The sequence below is a fragment of the Elephas maximus genome, chromosome 9, assembly GCF_024166365.1.
Source record: "Elephas maximus indicus isolate mEleMax1 chromosome 9, mEleMax1 primary haplotype, whole genome shotgun sequence".
In the NCBI taxonomy this organism is placed as follows: Eukaryota; Metazoa; Chordata; class Mammalia; order Proboscidea; family Elephantidae; genus Elephas; species Elephas maximus.
In genome coordinates, this window is record NC_064827.1 from 45194270 (window position 1) to 45209849 (window position 15580).

At 36.9% G+C, this 15580-nt stretch overlaps 1 protein-coding gene and 1 long non-coding RNA gene across 10 annotated transcripts in view; one reads left to right on the top strand and one right to left on the bottom strand.

Moving 5' to 3' along the window:
- The window catches only part of LOC126083118 (uncharacterized), a 53954-nt gene that overhangs the window by 37240 nt on the left and 1134 nt on the right, over positions 1–15580 (top strand). The window lies entirely within an intron of this gene.
- Positions 822–15580, bottom strand: part of RNF38 (ring finger protein 38) — a 172264-nt gene continuing 157505 nt past the window's right edge. For all 9 annotated transcript variants that reach the window (XM_049896479.1, XM_049896478.1, XM_049896477.1 and 6 more), the window contains 6 exons: positions 14462–14623; positions 13867–13973; positions 12861–12945; positions 9126–9247; positions 6691–6790; positions 822–4283 (listed from right to left, as the gene is read on the bottom strand). In XM_049896479.1, the coding sequence (XP_049752436.1) occupies positions 4221–4283; positions 6691–6790; positions 9126–9247; positions 12861–12945; positions 13867–13973; positions 14462–14623 (639 nt within the window). In that variant the 3' untranslated portion in view covers positions 822–4220. The remainder of the gene's footprint in view (positions 4284–6690; positions 6791–9125; positions 9248–12860; positions 12946–13866; positions 13974–14461; positions 14624–15580) is intronic.

Consider the following 15580-nt stretch of genomic DNA (forward strand, 5'->3'; position numbering starts at 1 on the left):
TTGATGCATTTTGAGTTCTTTCGTATAAGGTGTAATGGTCCAACTGAGACATTCGAAGTCTAATACAAGTATTCATTTAAGTAGGCTAGAAAAATTAGGGGAAAAAATCAGGACTTGGTCAATTTACTGACTGCCTCAGAGCTCTTGTCAATTGAGTACTGGAGCCAAATAGAGTGCATCACTTTCCCTTAAGCCAAAGAATGACTTTCCCAAATGAGGGAAGAGAATTGGCATCTATTATTTCTTTGTATTTTGTTTCTACTTTCCTTCTCAAGTAACACAGTCAGCATATGTGTTAGGTTTTTGTTTTCTTCCTTTTGAAGTCAAAGGAAAGCAGTTATACAAACATGTATGAAAGATGACAAGCAGAGACTCCCCTTTTCAAATAATGTACATCGACAGTAAGTTTGACATAAACTGTGGCTAATGTGGACAAATTTGCTCAGTTATCTGTTGTAATCTGTGTCCTGCATCATATGGTTAACATATATAGAAAGAAATCTAGTTATCTACCCAGGTATGTACCTCTGTTTAATATGCATACACCGTGTATGTGGCTACACTTTTGGCTATCTTCTCTGCCTTTTAAAATATATAAATATGTACTATATTTTATAATGTTAGTTGCTTTAGTGTTTCTAAGTTGTTTACACAAATGCAGAAACAAAATCTCAAATATACTCTAAAAATGAACCTGGCAGCTAGTAGCTCAACAGCTCTATTTTCCTGCTGGAATCCTCACCCCTCACGTGCACACACGACCCCTGCCCTTCCCTAACACAGCAGTAACAGGAAAGACAACAAATGTTTTAAGTGTACATCATACATTTATTACCAACAACCCTCTCAACTCCAAAATTGGGCACAGGAATTAAAAATAAAAATTCATTGCACTACTTAGTAAAGCATTACTAGTAACTTTCATAAAAAATGTACAAACTTTGTTAAAAATTTACCAAGCCTTCAAATGATTTGGTTACAGATATTTATAATACGTACATTTAAACCTATATGTTAACTGATACAATGGAATATGATTTGAGACAATGACTCAGCAAATCATTTCAAAAACACCTCTGTAAGCTTTCGTAATCTGAAACAAACAGCAAAATGAGGTAACCAAATGTACCAACGGGGGGAAAATGGTTTCCTAATGAAGGCCTAAAGATATCTGTGAAAAATATTCTTGTGAGCTGGTAGATCTCATTCAAAATATTACAAGAGGCCCAAATTTAAAAATCTTAATAAATCATATTTCAGAGTGTATAAAATCTAAATAAGCATTCACATTTTCCAGAATTTGCTTTAAAAAAAAAAAAAAATTCAGGACAGAAAATCCTAATATGAGATCTTAATACCTGGAGGCCTTGACCTTTTTTGGGGGGGGTGGGGGGGTGGGGGGGAGGGTGGTGGGATTAAAAAAAAAAATCAAAGTTGACAATTCATACACAAAAAAACAAAACCAAAAAAACCCACAGCAGAGTTAAGATGGTAAAGCCAATATTGTTTTACAAGAAAAGAGGAGGAAGGCAGCAAACCAACATCTGCCTGCTATCTGGTGCGGCACCTACGTGAAGGCAGTCAGGCATGAATCAATTATTCTTCCTCTTTTGCTAGCCACGAAGTTGCTCACTGTGGCTATGCTCTCCGTGGCTAGTCTGAGCTGGTTCAGAACACATGCATGTGTGCTCCTACTACGCACTAACCACTTCCTAAGGCTGCACATGTCTCTAAGAGTCCCATGCAAAGAAAAGACCTTCCCAAAGAGATATCAGTCACAGGAGTGCAACAATTAAACTTAGGATTTTACCAAAACAGATCCTGCTGCCTCCTAAATTGCCAACTGCCTCTCGAAAATTTACTGGAAAAGGAACACTAGGACAAGAATTCAATTGGAGGGAGGGAAGAAAAAGCTACTTTTCCTAGTCATTAGTACAATGTGCCTTGGTAAGTAGGTATCTCTATATAAATTAGAAAAAGTGCTTTACTTGCATGCTTCAATAAAATGAATACTGAGTGTAGTAGTGTTATGTTAGATCTGTACAGATAGAAATTTTTTGAAGCTATATAAAATTCTATGTAAAGATGGGCCTTTGCCATTTTAAACATGATTTTTTAATTAAAAAAAATAAAGATTAAAACTATACGTGATTTGTATGTAGCTGATTATTATGCCAATAATTTTGGTCTTTAACACAGTTTTTATTCATCAGGAGCAGGTGGGGCTATCCTACTGATTTAAAAATAGCATGTGCATTTCACCACCGTTAAGATGTACTTCTGATACACTGACAAATCTATGGGCAAACACAAAGCACGCAAAAGCCTATTTGTGTAACTAGGCAGAGGCAACAGTGTCTGGAAAAGGGCAAAATTGTGCTTCCGTGTGAATTGACTTTACTGAACTCTAGGCTGCGATGAGCTTATACAGGCTCCAAGGGAGGGCAAGCAGCATGGCAGTAACGAGTAGTTAACACTGTCTGGAGAGAAAACTGACACAGAGCCAACTGAAAGCAGAGTGAGGCTGGCAGCAAGTCATCACAGTCCCGCCTGGAATTACACAGCTTGTGCTACTGCAAACAAAGCAATGGCATCACGCAGAAGCAGACGATGCTGAACACACCAACAGAGTGAGAACAGTCTAACTGCTGGTGAAAAATGACTTTAAGCAATCTGAATTATACTCAATGAACCTATTAAAAAAAACACACACAGCTATGTAATATGTCAGATCAACTAAATGAAGGTCAATTCCTGTTTTACAGCATTATTTCTTTTTTATACAAAAATCAAATCTTCATTTATACTGCAAGTATTCTGGACACCTGTTGTATTAAACTTTTCTCAAACAAAAATTTAAATGAAAAACAGTAAAATGTCAAAGCAAATCAGGTCTAAGGAACATGAGCCGTCACAGCACTTGATCCATCCTGGAGACCAGGGTTTCGACGAGAAGCACATTTGCTGAGGGAAGAAGAACTAGATGACTTTCACAATTGGAGCTTGGCAGGTGAATTAATAGAAAAAGAAATACAGTTTTCTTAAATCAATTGAGTTGTCTATGGGAGCGTGAACAAAGATCACATCTCAGGAGTCAAGCTGAGTTAGTGAACAGATGCTGTTCTAGAAGTCCAAGAGGGGAGACTTCAGGGGACCAGTGGTGTTCTTAGAAATATATTACTCAAATATCTTCAAAATAGACTACAAATCTAAACAAACGAACAAAAATCACAGGTACTTTCTGTAACAAGCTTACTGGAAATGTAAAGGAAAAACAAGTATCAACATTCAAATCATTGACTGAAATGCTAATATTGCTAACTGATGACGTATGATATTGCACCTTCTTTTTGGAAACAGCAAGTTGGAGATTTAAAAAATTTTTTCACAACAGAATAAAAAAATCAGGTTCATGGAGTGAGAATCTGTTACACTTTTTTTCTTAAGTGACCCACTCAGGACCACCAACGAAGAGAAGGTGACAGCTGCCTAAAGCAAAGGAAGAAGGCTTTTCTCATTCCATTCACTGGGGGGCAGGAGAGGATGGAGTATTCAATGCTTATAATGGATGCACCCTTAGCAATCAGTGTGCAACAGCAAACACAAGGGGAAAAAACCAGTGTACAGTACTAGTGCTGTTTAAATAACACACCAGATTATACATTGCAGCATAATTAAAACTACACACACATTCTTGGTACATGCTGGTATATAGGATCTCATACACACATTAGCTACCATGCCCTCATACAAGTAGGTGCACACACCTTCTCTCTCTCTCACACAGAGACATTTATCGCCAACAGGCATACACTGCATTCATTTCCACTCACAGTTTCTGAAGGCTCTATATAAGGTAGATTGCTATATCATCTGGAGCTACCACTTTTTATAAAAGCACATGCTAAAAGATCACGTCCACTGTAATCTTGCAGCAACACTCGGAATGATCACACAAAAACCAGGGAATGTTAGTGCACACACAAAATTAAGCTAAAGAAAGTCTTTGGAGTTCCAATCACACGGTTAGTATAACAATCCCATAATTGTGAAGACTAATTGTAAGCTTTTATAGTTGATTAAGTCACACAGTGCAAAGAAAGGTCCATTGACCCTTTTGGTAAAGGGAGGGCTGGAAGCCACACAGATTAAGTTCAATGGCTAGTCCGTATATACATGTGATAAGGAACACCCAAACTAAATTTGTGCTCTTAGGTTGGTCATTCTGAATCCCGATGCACTTCTGAAGCATCAGCTCGGCAAATTGGGCAAGTTCGATTTGCCTGTAAAACACAAAAGAAAACTTGTCTCAATTGTCACTTAAACAATGCAACACATTAAAAGCAATGCAACTGTTTTTTACTTCCCATATAGTTTTTATGTTCTTTGTAGCTTTCAAGAGGTACAATCATTTGTCTTTAAAAAAACCACTAAAAAAAACTCACTGCGTCGGAAAAAACCACCAACCTCAATTAATAGCCTATGACTGATTTTTAAACAGGCTTGTTCCAACACAGACAAGATTACCCACTGCCAGTTCAGATAAATTTAATAACTGACTTAAAAGTAAAGCCTCAACTACTCTTAATGAAGCCATAGAAAACATCTAGTGGCAGTTAAGAAATCCTGGCTATAAAATAGCAGACGATCACAAGTCTATACTCGTGGCTCTTACTCAACCCTTCCATGGCTCCTAAACCTGTTCTTTCTCTATGTCAACAAATGGCACCACCACTTGCTGAAGCCAGAAAAACACAAGCATCAGCTGTTCTTTCGGGCTTCCTACAACCCATTTATCACCAAATATTCTCATTTTTCTACATTATGGTAACTTTCAAATCAGTCCTTTTCTTTTAAATTGCCACTATCCATTCCCCCTCTGGCCCAAACAGTCCTTATTTCATCTCCCTATCTCAGAAATTACCTCTTCTATTACATTCTACAGTGGCTATTGATCTTTCTAAAACACAACCTGAGTCATATCATTCTCCATTGTTTTCAGGATCAAGTCCAAACTCCTTGCCACTACAGTCCTCAATGAGCTCGTCTACTGGTTGTATCTCTGGATGCCTCTTCTCTTGCCACTCCACTCTCCTTCGTTCTCCAGCTATCAGCTACATGGAACCTGTGACTTTCTGACTATCCTTTGTTCTCAGGCATCAGGGCTTTGCACATGTAATTGCTTTCTTTTGCTTAAAAGTTAAGATTTTAGGATTCAGTAGGCAAAGTTGGGTACCTTTACTTATGATCACTCAAAGGACTGATTATACTTTAACTCTTATCTGTCTTCCTCATCAAACTGTGGAATTAATATAACCCAGTATTATCATCTCCAAATCAGAAGAAAAAAGTTTGATAGAATGAGAGCAAAATATGGAACAGAACTCAAATTCTTAAAAAGTCCAGATTTACTGATTCAGTTAAGACCAGAAGGTGCCCCTGAGATACTCTTCAAATCTTGAACTAAAGCTATTTCCTGAGGTCACCTTTTAGCTAAATAATAGATTAGCTCACAAAATAAAGAATATTACCATGAGTACTGTGCTCCTTTAAAAAATCATCTATAAGACCAAATGGCCAACAATTACTTTAAAGCAAAGATGAGATGGTAAGGGGGCAGGGAAACTAGATTGCTAGAAACCGAACAACCTGAACAGAAATAATGAGAATGCTGACACATTGTGAAGAATGTAACCAATGTCACTGAATGATCTGTATAGAAATTGTTGAATGGGAACCTAATTTGCTTTGTAAACAAGTGTTCACCAAAAACACAATATTTAAAAAAAAAAAAGCTAAAAAGGTGTAGATCTCAAGGGCTCTAAAAGATACTGATTATCATGATGACATAAGGCAGGAAACCAGAAATGATATGACTCTAATTTAAGACCTGAGAGTGTGAGAGGGATGGTGACAATGTCCAACAGGTATACTATGTTTGTGGCTGAAAATTCACAGGAAACACAATAGAGAATTCCATTCTCTTGCAAAATCCTATTTTAGTTCTTATTCCATTAGTCTGAAAAAATGTAGCTTTTGTGCTAATGTGGATTGCTTTAATGCATCACATGAAATAAAAGTGACCTAAATATCCTCTTGTAAAAAAGAACTTGACTAGTATTTAAATTCTGACTGCATCACATTTTTATTTTACTATCATAATTTAAGACTATGAAAGTATCAACAGTTAAAAAAAAAAAAGATGCTCCTCTAATAATTTTACCCTGGCATAATCACTATTATAATTTGTGCCCTTTGGCCTTTTTTCATATATATAAACTGATGATGTACGATATTACAGAATTAAATAAAAGCATCAGAGGTTTGCTCACCATGCAAACCTCTAACCAAGGAGCCTCTAACCAAGGAGTTCCAATGAAGTCTCCTCCTAAATGCTTAAGGAAACTGTGGCCTAACAAGCTCAGCCCTTGTCCCTATATCCCATGAGAAAGTCATGACATATTATTAACTGTCAAGCACAGATAATGTATTTTCAGGTTTTGTACAGTAACTCCTGTGTTGCTAATTCTGGTCAATTTTTACTGGCCTTTTCCTTTCAATACCCACCCTCTACCAAATGATAGATGTTAAGGCAAACTTACTCTACATGAACCTATGGTCAGTAAAAAGGGGAAAAACAAAACAAACAATGTTACAATGTTATTTCCTTCACAGATGCCACCACTTTACCTTAAGCCATTTGTCGACACACTTGGCATGGAACTCGTGGTTACAGGGTAAGACTCTAAGTAGCTGCCTTGACTCAAAATCACACATGCATACTACACACCTAAAAAAAGCAAAAAGATCATTTAACCATAAACCTGGTTGGTTTTCTATTTTGTTACAACAACTAAAGCCTACAAAATCACTTACCATTGCACTTACTACAATACACCACTTAAATTTTTAGACAAAAATGACCTAAAAACCATCATGGTGGTAATTATAAGGCATTTAGTAACTGCAATGATGCTTTGCTTCATTGAAAGATTATTTAAAAAATTCTGGTTTAATATCCACATCAGTCATGATACAGAATACACTAAAATATTCAACAAATGGTGGTGGAACAACTGGATATCCATGCAAAAGAATAAAGTTGAACCCTTCCCTCACACCATATAAAAAATTAACTCAAAATGGATCGAAGGCTGAAATGTTAAGAGCTAAACTAATAAATTCTTTAAAAAAACAAAGACATAAAACTTCATGACCTTGAATTAGGCAATTGTTTCTTAGGTATAAAACTAAAGGCACAAGCAACAAAAGAAAATGTAAATTGGGCTTCAATAAAATTAAAAACCTATGTGCTTCAAAGGACACCATTAAGAAACTGAAAAGACAACCAACACAAGGGAGAGATTTTTGAAAACTATCTCTGATAGGGGACTTATATCTAGAATATATAAAGAACTATCACAACTCAATAATAAAAAGACAAATAATCATATTAAAAATGGGACAATAATCTAAGGACATTTCTCCAAAGATATACAAATGACCGACAAGCACATGAAAGCTGATCAAAATAATGATCAAAATGTAAATCAAAACCACAGTGCCACTTCATACCCGCTACCAAAAAAACAAAAAACCCAAACCCGCTGCCATAGAGTCGATTCTGACTCATAGCCATCCTATAGGATAGAACAGAACTGCCCCAGAGGGTTTCCAAGAAGCGGCTGGTGGATAACTGTTGACCTTTTGGTTAGCAGCTGAGCTCTTAACCACTGCGCTACCAGGGCTCCTCACATCCACTAAAAAAGGCTTTAATTTAAAAAAAAAAAAGGAAAACAACAAGGTTGGTGAGAGCTCTTAACCACTGTGCTACCAAGACTCCTCACACCCACTAGGATAGCTTTAATTAAAAAAAAAAAAAAGAAAAGAAAACAACAATGTTGGTGAGGATGTGGCAAAACTGGAAGTCTCATACAGTGCTGGTGAGAATGTATAATGGTGCTGTGTCTGTGGAAAATATTTTGGCAGTTCCTCAGTAAATTAAAACATAGAATTACCATATGACCTCATAATTCCACTCCTGGGTACATATCCAAAAGAACTAAAAACAGGCATTCAAACACAAACTTGTACATGCATTTTTACAGCAGCACTATTCACAACAGCCAAAAGGCAGAAACAACCCATACGTTCATCAACTGATGAATGGATACATAAAATGTGGTATACCCATATAACGATATATTATTTGGTAATGAAAGAAATTAAGTACTGATACATGCTATGACATTATGCTAACTGAAAGAAGTCATTCACAAAAGAATATAATTCACTTATACAAAATATTCAGAATGAGCAAATCAATAGAGACTAGAAGTAGATTAGTAGTTGCCTAGGGCTTGGGGGTGGGTGTAGGGGTTGGGAGAAATGGAGAGTGATGGCTAATGGCTATAGGGTTTCTTTTTTGTATTAATGAAAATGTTTTAAATTTGATCATGACGATGGCTACACAGCTCCATGAGTATACTAAAAACCAAAAAAAACCCACTGCCGTCGAGTCAATCCTGACTCAGCAACCCTACAGGACAGAGTAGAGCTTCCCCACAGGGTTTCCAAGGAGCGCCTGGCGGATTCGAACTGCTGACCTTTTGGTTAGCAGCTGTAGCACTTAACCACTATGCCACCAGGGTTTACTCCTAAAAACCACTGGACTTTAAACTTGTTATTTAAAAAAATATATGATTAATAAGCAAAATCTTCAGGTAAAAACATCAAATTTTATGTTCTGAGGTTTTTCAACCTTATATTAAAACAGTCTAAAATTTAAATCAGAAATCATAAAATATCTAAGCAACCTAAACATCCAGAACAGGGCTATCAGATAGAACTTTCTGAAATGACAGAAATGTTCTACATCTATACCTTCCGATATGGTAGCAATTACTGTGACTAAGAAACTTAATTTTTAATTTAATTTCAATTTAAATAGCCATTTGTGGTTACTGTCTACCTTATTGGACAGCATAGTCTATAGAGTTTGAAATGGAGGTAACTTATTTTTATCCAGTTATTTTTGACTCTCAAGCTTTTATTTCATAAAGGTACAAAAGGATGTTTAACATAGCATGATGCCAAAATACACACACACACACACACACACTTACAAAGTCTGTTCTGACTGGTGGTTGTTAGGATTGAACCGATAAGAAGGAAGCTGTTCAATATCTGCTTTAGTAAGTCCTCGAGGCTTAGCCTCTCCTAGTCGCTCTGCCAGGTTTAGCAGGGCCTGCAGAGGAAAAATGCAACATTTTAATCTTTAAAAAAATCTTCTAATTAAAAAAACAAAAAACTCTTTATTAGGGAAAATTTAAAATACAAAGAAAGATATACATTAGAGAAATATGTAACGAACCCATTCATGGCTAATCTTATTTATTACTGTCCACCTGTAAATCCAGATTATTTTGAAATAAAACAAAAACATGGTATTTATTTCATTGGTAAAATAGTTGAGTATGTCTCTGAAACAGTTTGCAAACCTCTTGACATCTGGGCTGGGTCATTCTTTGCTGTGGGGGGGCAGCCCTAAACATGTTAGGATGTTTAGCAAGATCCCCAGCCCCTGCCCACTAGATGCCAGTGGCACTCCCCCTGTAACAAACAAAAACGTCTCCAAACACTACCAAGTATTTTCTCGGGCGGGGGGGAATCTATTGCCCTCTGGTTGAGAACCACTGTTCTAAAAAAAAAAAACCATAACCACAATGATACTGTTGCACCTAAAAAATTAACAATGATTTCTTAAACATCAAATATTCCATCAGTATTCAAATGTTACTAATTGTTTCAAACATTTTAAGAATACTTCTAAAAACAGTTTATTCAAATCAGGATCCAAATAAATCCCCATACAGTAACACTGCTTGATATGTCTCAGGTCTTTTTTTTTTTCTTCCTGCTTATATTTGTTAAAGAAACCAGGTCAATGAGGTGTAGAATTTCCTGCAGTCTAAATTTTGCTAACTGAATCCACTACTCCTGACCAGTATGTGGTTTAACATGTTCCTTGTCCTCTGTATTTCCTATAAATTGGTAGTCAGATCTAGAGGTTTGGCTACTTCCATCATAAAGTCCATCATGTGTAGTTGGCTATTTGTCATGTTAGCATGACACTGCCTAGATCCACTAGTTCATTAAGGATGGTAAAATGGTAATATTTTAATTATGTCTTTCATTTATTAGCTGAAATACTTCTGTACTAAGCAACTGCTCTATAACAAACTTTACTCCTTAGTACAGGTTATACAAGCAGTGAAGCTTTTTTCCTTTCTTTTTTGAAGTATCACTATGAACGCAGAGATTTTAACCTATTTGATGTGTTGCTATATACTGCAGTTATTACACTTACTGCTCTTATACCAGAACCTCTTTTCTCCCACTTTTCAATGACTTTAATTACCCATTTGCTTTATCCCACAATTAGGCTGCCTTTTATGGGCTGCATTTTCCCTTTCCTCAGGCTGCCACAGCATTAAGGAAACAGGGAATAAAGAAAAGGTGACAAACGAGGAGAGGGGCAGAATTAACCTCTCACAATCTCAACAATGAGTGCTGTGATAGCTGTATGTGTGCTTTAATGAGACAGTCACAATTTTGCTTTGGGGACAGCTTTATTTACAGAACTGGGTCATCTAAATAAACTGCTCCCCCTTCACCATACTCCATAGACCTTTGAAATGTTAGAAGATAACCTGTTAAATGTAATTGATGGTGATAACAATTAGCATATAAATTTTAGGTCAAATTTTTATACCTCCTCTTATTAACACATTTACATTAAGGAAACTTAAGCCCAACTAATACAATTTAGGGCAATTTTATTCAATTGAATATGCACATTAAGCCCTTATTGGATGAAGAGTATCAATGATGATCAGACCATCAACAAATTTATATGACCTAGCAGGCAAGAGAACTGAAAGCATAAAGTACTATAAGAACAAAAAAGAGGAAGAGGCTCTTTTAAATCTGGGAGATGGACTAGAAATGCCTTTGACTCTTGAAAGACAGCTATGTTTTCAAAGTGTGGAGGAAGGGGAAAGAGTTTGTAAACAGAAGGAGGAAAGATGAGTAAAGGCACCAAGAATGTATAGAGTAGACTCAAAAAACGGAAAGTATTCTGGAGCGAGCCAGGCCTAGGAGTATTATAGGGGTATCCTCTAGGAAATAAAAATAGAAAAGCAAAAAACAAAAACAAAAAATTTTCTGATTGGTTTAAAGTATGACTTTGTAGACTATCAAAATTCTCAACCCAAAATTTCAGTTTAGAAAGGGATTCCAACATCAAATACAAAATATTTTTCTTATACGGTAATGGCTTTTTCATTGATATGTGTATTAGAAATAAATTACACTTATACCTTACCCATTACTTCCACAACTGGAAAGTTTCTTGTAAATCAACGCCAGCTTTAGAGATGTTCTAGTCTACTTAATGAAGAGCTCGTCCTCTCGGCATGACTTATGATAGACTAATTTTAGTACAGAATGCCTAAAGCATTAGACAGCTCCTGTTCTTACTGACCTGTATAAGACTAATTTATACAGTGCAGAAAAAAAAAAAAAAAAAAGGAAATTATTATAGCCCCTTTCTCCCAAGAAATCTGGAATTGAAATCCAAAGAACACTGCAGTGTGATTATGTATGTAGAAAGAAAGTGACATACCAGCATTCCTAATAGATACAGAAGAAGAATATAGCATTTGGCTAGCTCTCTTCCACAAGCATAAAAAAACCCAAAGGTGATTTAAGATATTACGTATGTGTGCATGTCTCCCCCTGCCCAACCCCCAGGTTTAATTCACCTAAAATACTACTGTATACTGTTAAAAATATTCATACTGTGAAAAGAGAGACTGAATGAGGCTGAAGTGAGAAGGATGGCTGGTAGTAGCAAATTGAAGTCATAGTCAATCACATTCAACAAATCCAAATCCAAATTTTCCTTTCCAACCCCCGAACTGCACCTCCTAGGTTCCTAACCCCAATTAATATTGTAATGTCAACATCTGCTAAACTAGAGCCCTCCTGTTAATTTTGCTTCTGCCTTCCTCCACGGGTTACCGCAGTCTTCTTTTGCAGAACATCTTCTTTTGCAATCCTCCCACCCTCACCCTGAAACCACCATAAACCATTTGGTGACCAAATCCTACTGATGCTACCGTTAAAATGTCTTTCAAAGCTGTACTTTCTTTTCTCTTTGCAGTTCCAGTTTAGAACTTGCATAGTTTTACTGCCTGGCCTATTAAGACATCTAAATAGGTTTCTCTGCTACCAGCTCCTCTCCACTCCCATCTATTCCTTCAAACTATTAGCAGAGTTTTATGACTTAAAGCAGAGATCTGGTGCGACTGGCACAAAACGATCTAGTGGCTCCTTCCTTTCCCACAACATTCAAAATGATGGGAAAACCCATCGAGCTTTTCAATCAAGTCTCCATTTTCTCCCTTTCACTTTTAGCCAAAGACCACGCACTGTCCTTCAAGAACGTTCAGTACTTCCGTGACTTAATGTTAGGCATGAAAAATATTCCCCAACCAAGGTCCAGTTCGAACATGTCTGCTTCCACCAAATCTTTATAATTCACCTTTTTCTCACCTGCATTCTCTCGCAGGACTTGTACATACCTCTAGTAGAGAAACAAAGTCTACCTTGTTGTTATGACTGCTTGGTACACGTCTAACTATCCTTAAGAATGCTGAATACTTTAATGACATATCTGTATCTTAAAATGCACAACGTTTGCCTAATAAATGTTTAATTAGATGAATGAGCTGAGTAGGACAATATTTTCTATGCACACAATACTCACAAAAGAAATTCACAGTTTATCTACTAACCTCGTAATTTTCTACTTCTCCATCTTCCACATCCAATTCAAAGCTAAAAGTTGGGCCCACTGCAGGTGGCACTGGAAGCATTGATCTGCAGTGAAAACAACCAACACTAGCATTGATACTTTACTACATTCCTTCAATCAATAGGACATTTTAATAAAAAAGTTGGAGGACTTATACTATTTGATTTTAAGACTTACAATAAAACTACAATTCTCAAAACAGTGTAATACAGGTATATGGCCCTTTGATATAAGAACTACATTTCCCAGCCTTCCTAGCAAGTAGTGTGACTAAAGTTGTGGCCAATGGGATGGAAGCAGGAATGATATGTGCAACTTCTAGGAAGTATCCTTGGAGGGAGGCAGATAGGCAGAGGAATCCATTTTTGTCAGCTGGGATGTGGACCCCATGGCTGGAGTCTGAGGAGCTACCTTAGACCATGTGGTGGAAGCCATAAGATCTGAGGTTGGCAGAACAACATTCCTTATAGTCACAGGGCTAATAAACCCTCCCTTGGATTGCCTGCTTCTGGAATACTTTACATAAGAGAGTAGTAAAAAACTGTCATGTTTAACTGATGGGTGTCTCCGTTGCAGACAAACTTAATTCTAACAGGATAGTTCTAAGACACAGAAATAACTCCTCCCCACCTCACCCCCCCGGCCCCAGAAGCAACAGTCTCAAAGCTGGGTAACCAAAGGAGGTATCAAGTGATACCAATTGTAAAGGCAGCAAAAATCTTAACCATCATCTTTCCACCCCCTGATTTGTTGAACCTGTTTTTCGGTTCCCGAATTTCTTCCTTCCTGATGTCTCCTATGTCTTTGTTCTTCCCTTTCTTTAACCCTTAACTGGCTCCCCCACTCTAACCCCTTAGCATAAGTAAAAACAAAACATAAATATCTAAAACACCCTAAGTTATACACTACAGAGAAGACATTCACAAAGGAAAGGCAATCTCACAGGTGTCAAAAATCAGAACCCATTATAATAACAACAGACTTACAGCACATATGGTAGTAGGCTGGGATGATAAGGGGGGGGTGGTATTGGCTGCTGGGATCTGTATCTACTACGTCCTGTGAGCCTCCGAGGCATAAATGGAGGATAAGGCTATAGGGGAAAAAAAAGGTTCAAATGATTTAAGATCATTCTACCTTTACCACTAATTAACCTCTCCAGTAAACTCTCTTGTTTTTTAAAAACCTAGAAAGTTGTTTACTGGTTAAGTGGAACTTAGTATTTTTTGTTAACAGTATAGACGTGACAACCAGCTTAAACATACTACTACTACTACTACCTGTTGCCATCGAGTTTATCCTGACTCATAGCGACCCTACAGGACGGAGTAGAACTGCCCCACAGGGTTTCCAAGGAGCGCCTGGTGGTTTCAAACTGCTGACCTTTTGGTTAGCAGCCAAGCTCTTAACCACTGAGCTGCCAAGGTTAAGCACACACTAAAGTGTATTTCTAGATACAATTTTACAACTGAATAATTTCAACAAAATATCTAAAATTCTAAACATGCTAAGAGTTATACTGAAACACTACACAAAATAAGCAAGTTAATCGAAGTAATTAATGAAGCACAAAAAACTTACTACTCCAAAGGACACCTCCTGATGCAAAGGATCATGTGTTAAGAACTGCAAAGGAGCTGATGGAGGTAATGTTGGCGGGTGGGCTGATGGAGGGTAAGTAAAACCTCCTACTGGAAGATGTTCTCCTAAGAGCTCTACCTCATTTTCTATCCTTTGCAGAGGCTGAAGGGAAAAAAAGCAAGTGGACATACTTCTAACATTCAGTAGACTGTTATTTTTTAATAAACAAAAAATAAAAAACTCCAAAAAGTATCTTTAAGGCCATGTATCTCCTGACATTCAATTCAATCTAAAATCATATAGGTGGACATACAGACTACAGTAAAATCTTCCCACTTTTAAATTTCAATAAAAAAGTTTCCAAAACATGTTATTAAACATTCTCACTATTCAGTAAAAGATATTATACATTTACTATTTGAACTTTCTCTCATTTTGAGAGACAAACCTAAGAAGACAGAAAGTCAACTAGTAAACCAATTATATGCACATTACAATTACTTTTTCTTCACGATGCCCTGACCTAGTCACAGGATTGTCAGACACGTAACTTTCATCAGGTGAAACAGAGCATGAGCTGTATATACAGATCAGAACCAGGGCTAAATAGGGTAAGACACGGAAGGCACCATACTGCAGGAGGAAGAATATGGGCTTCGGTATGAGAATCCCAGTGCTGTCACTCACTGCCCATGTAACTTTTAGATAAATTAATGAATCTGAGCTTCAATACCATGGCATCTATAAAACCAATCAGCATGTTCACAGTCTACTTAAAAAAAACATGCTGTGAACACTGAGACAACGTACACGGAATACACACAGTGCTGTGCAAAGCATACAATGTGTGTTCTTTTAATAACAGATATAATTCACATACTAGGAAATGGGTTTTAATATATTCACAGAATTGTGCAACCATCACCACTAATTTCAGAACATTTTCATCACCCCAAAAAGAAACCCCATGTCCATTAGCAGTCATTTTCCCATTTCCCTCCAATTCCCTCCACAGCCCTAGATAATCACTAATCTACTTTTGTTTCTATGGATTTGTCTAATTGAACATTTCATATAAATGGAATCATACAATATGTGGCCTTTTGTGACTAACTTCTT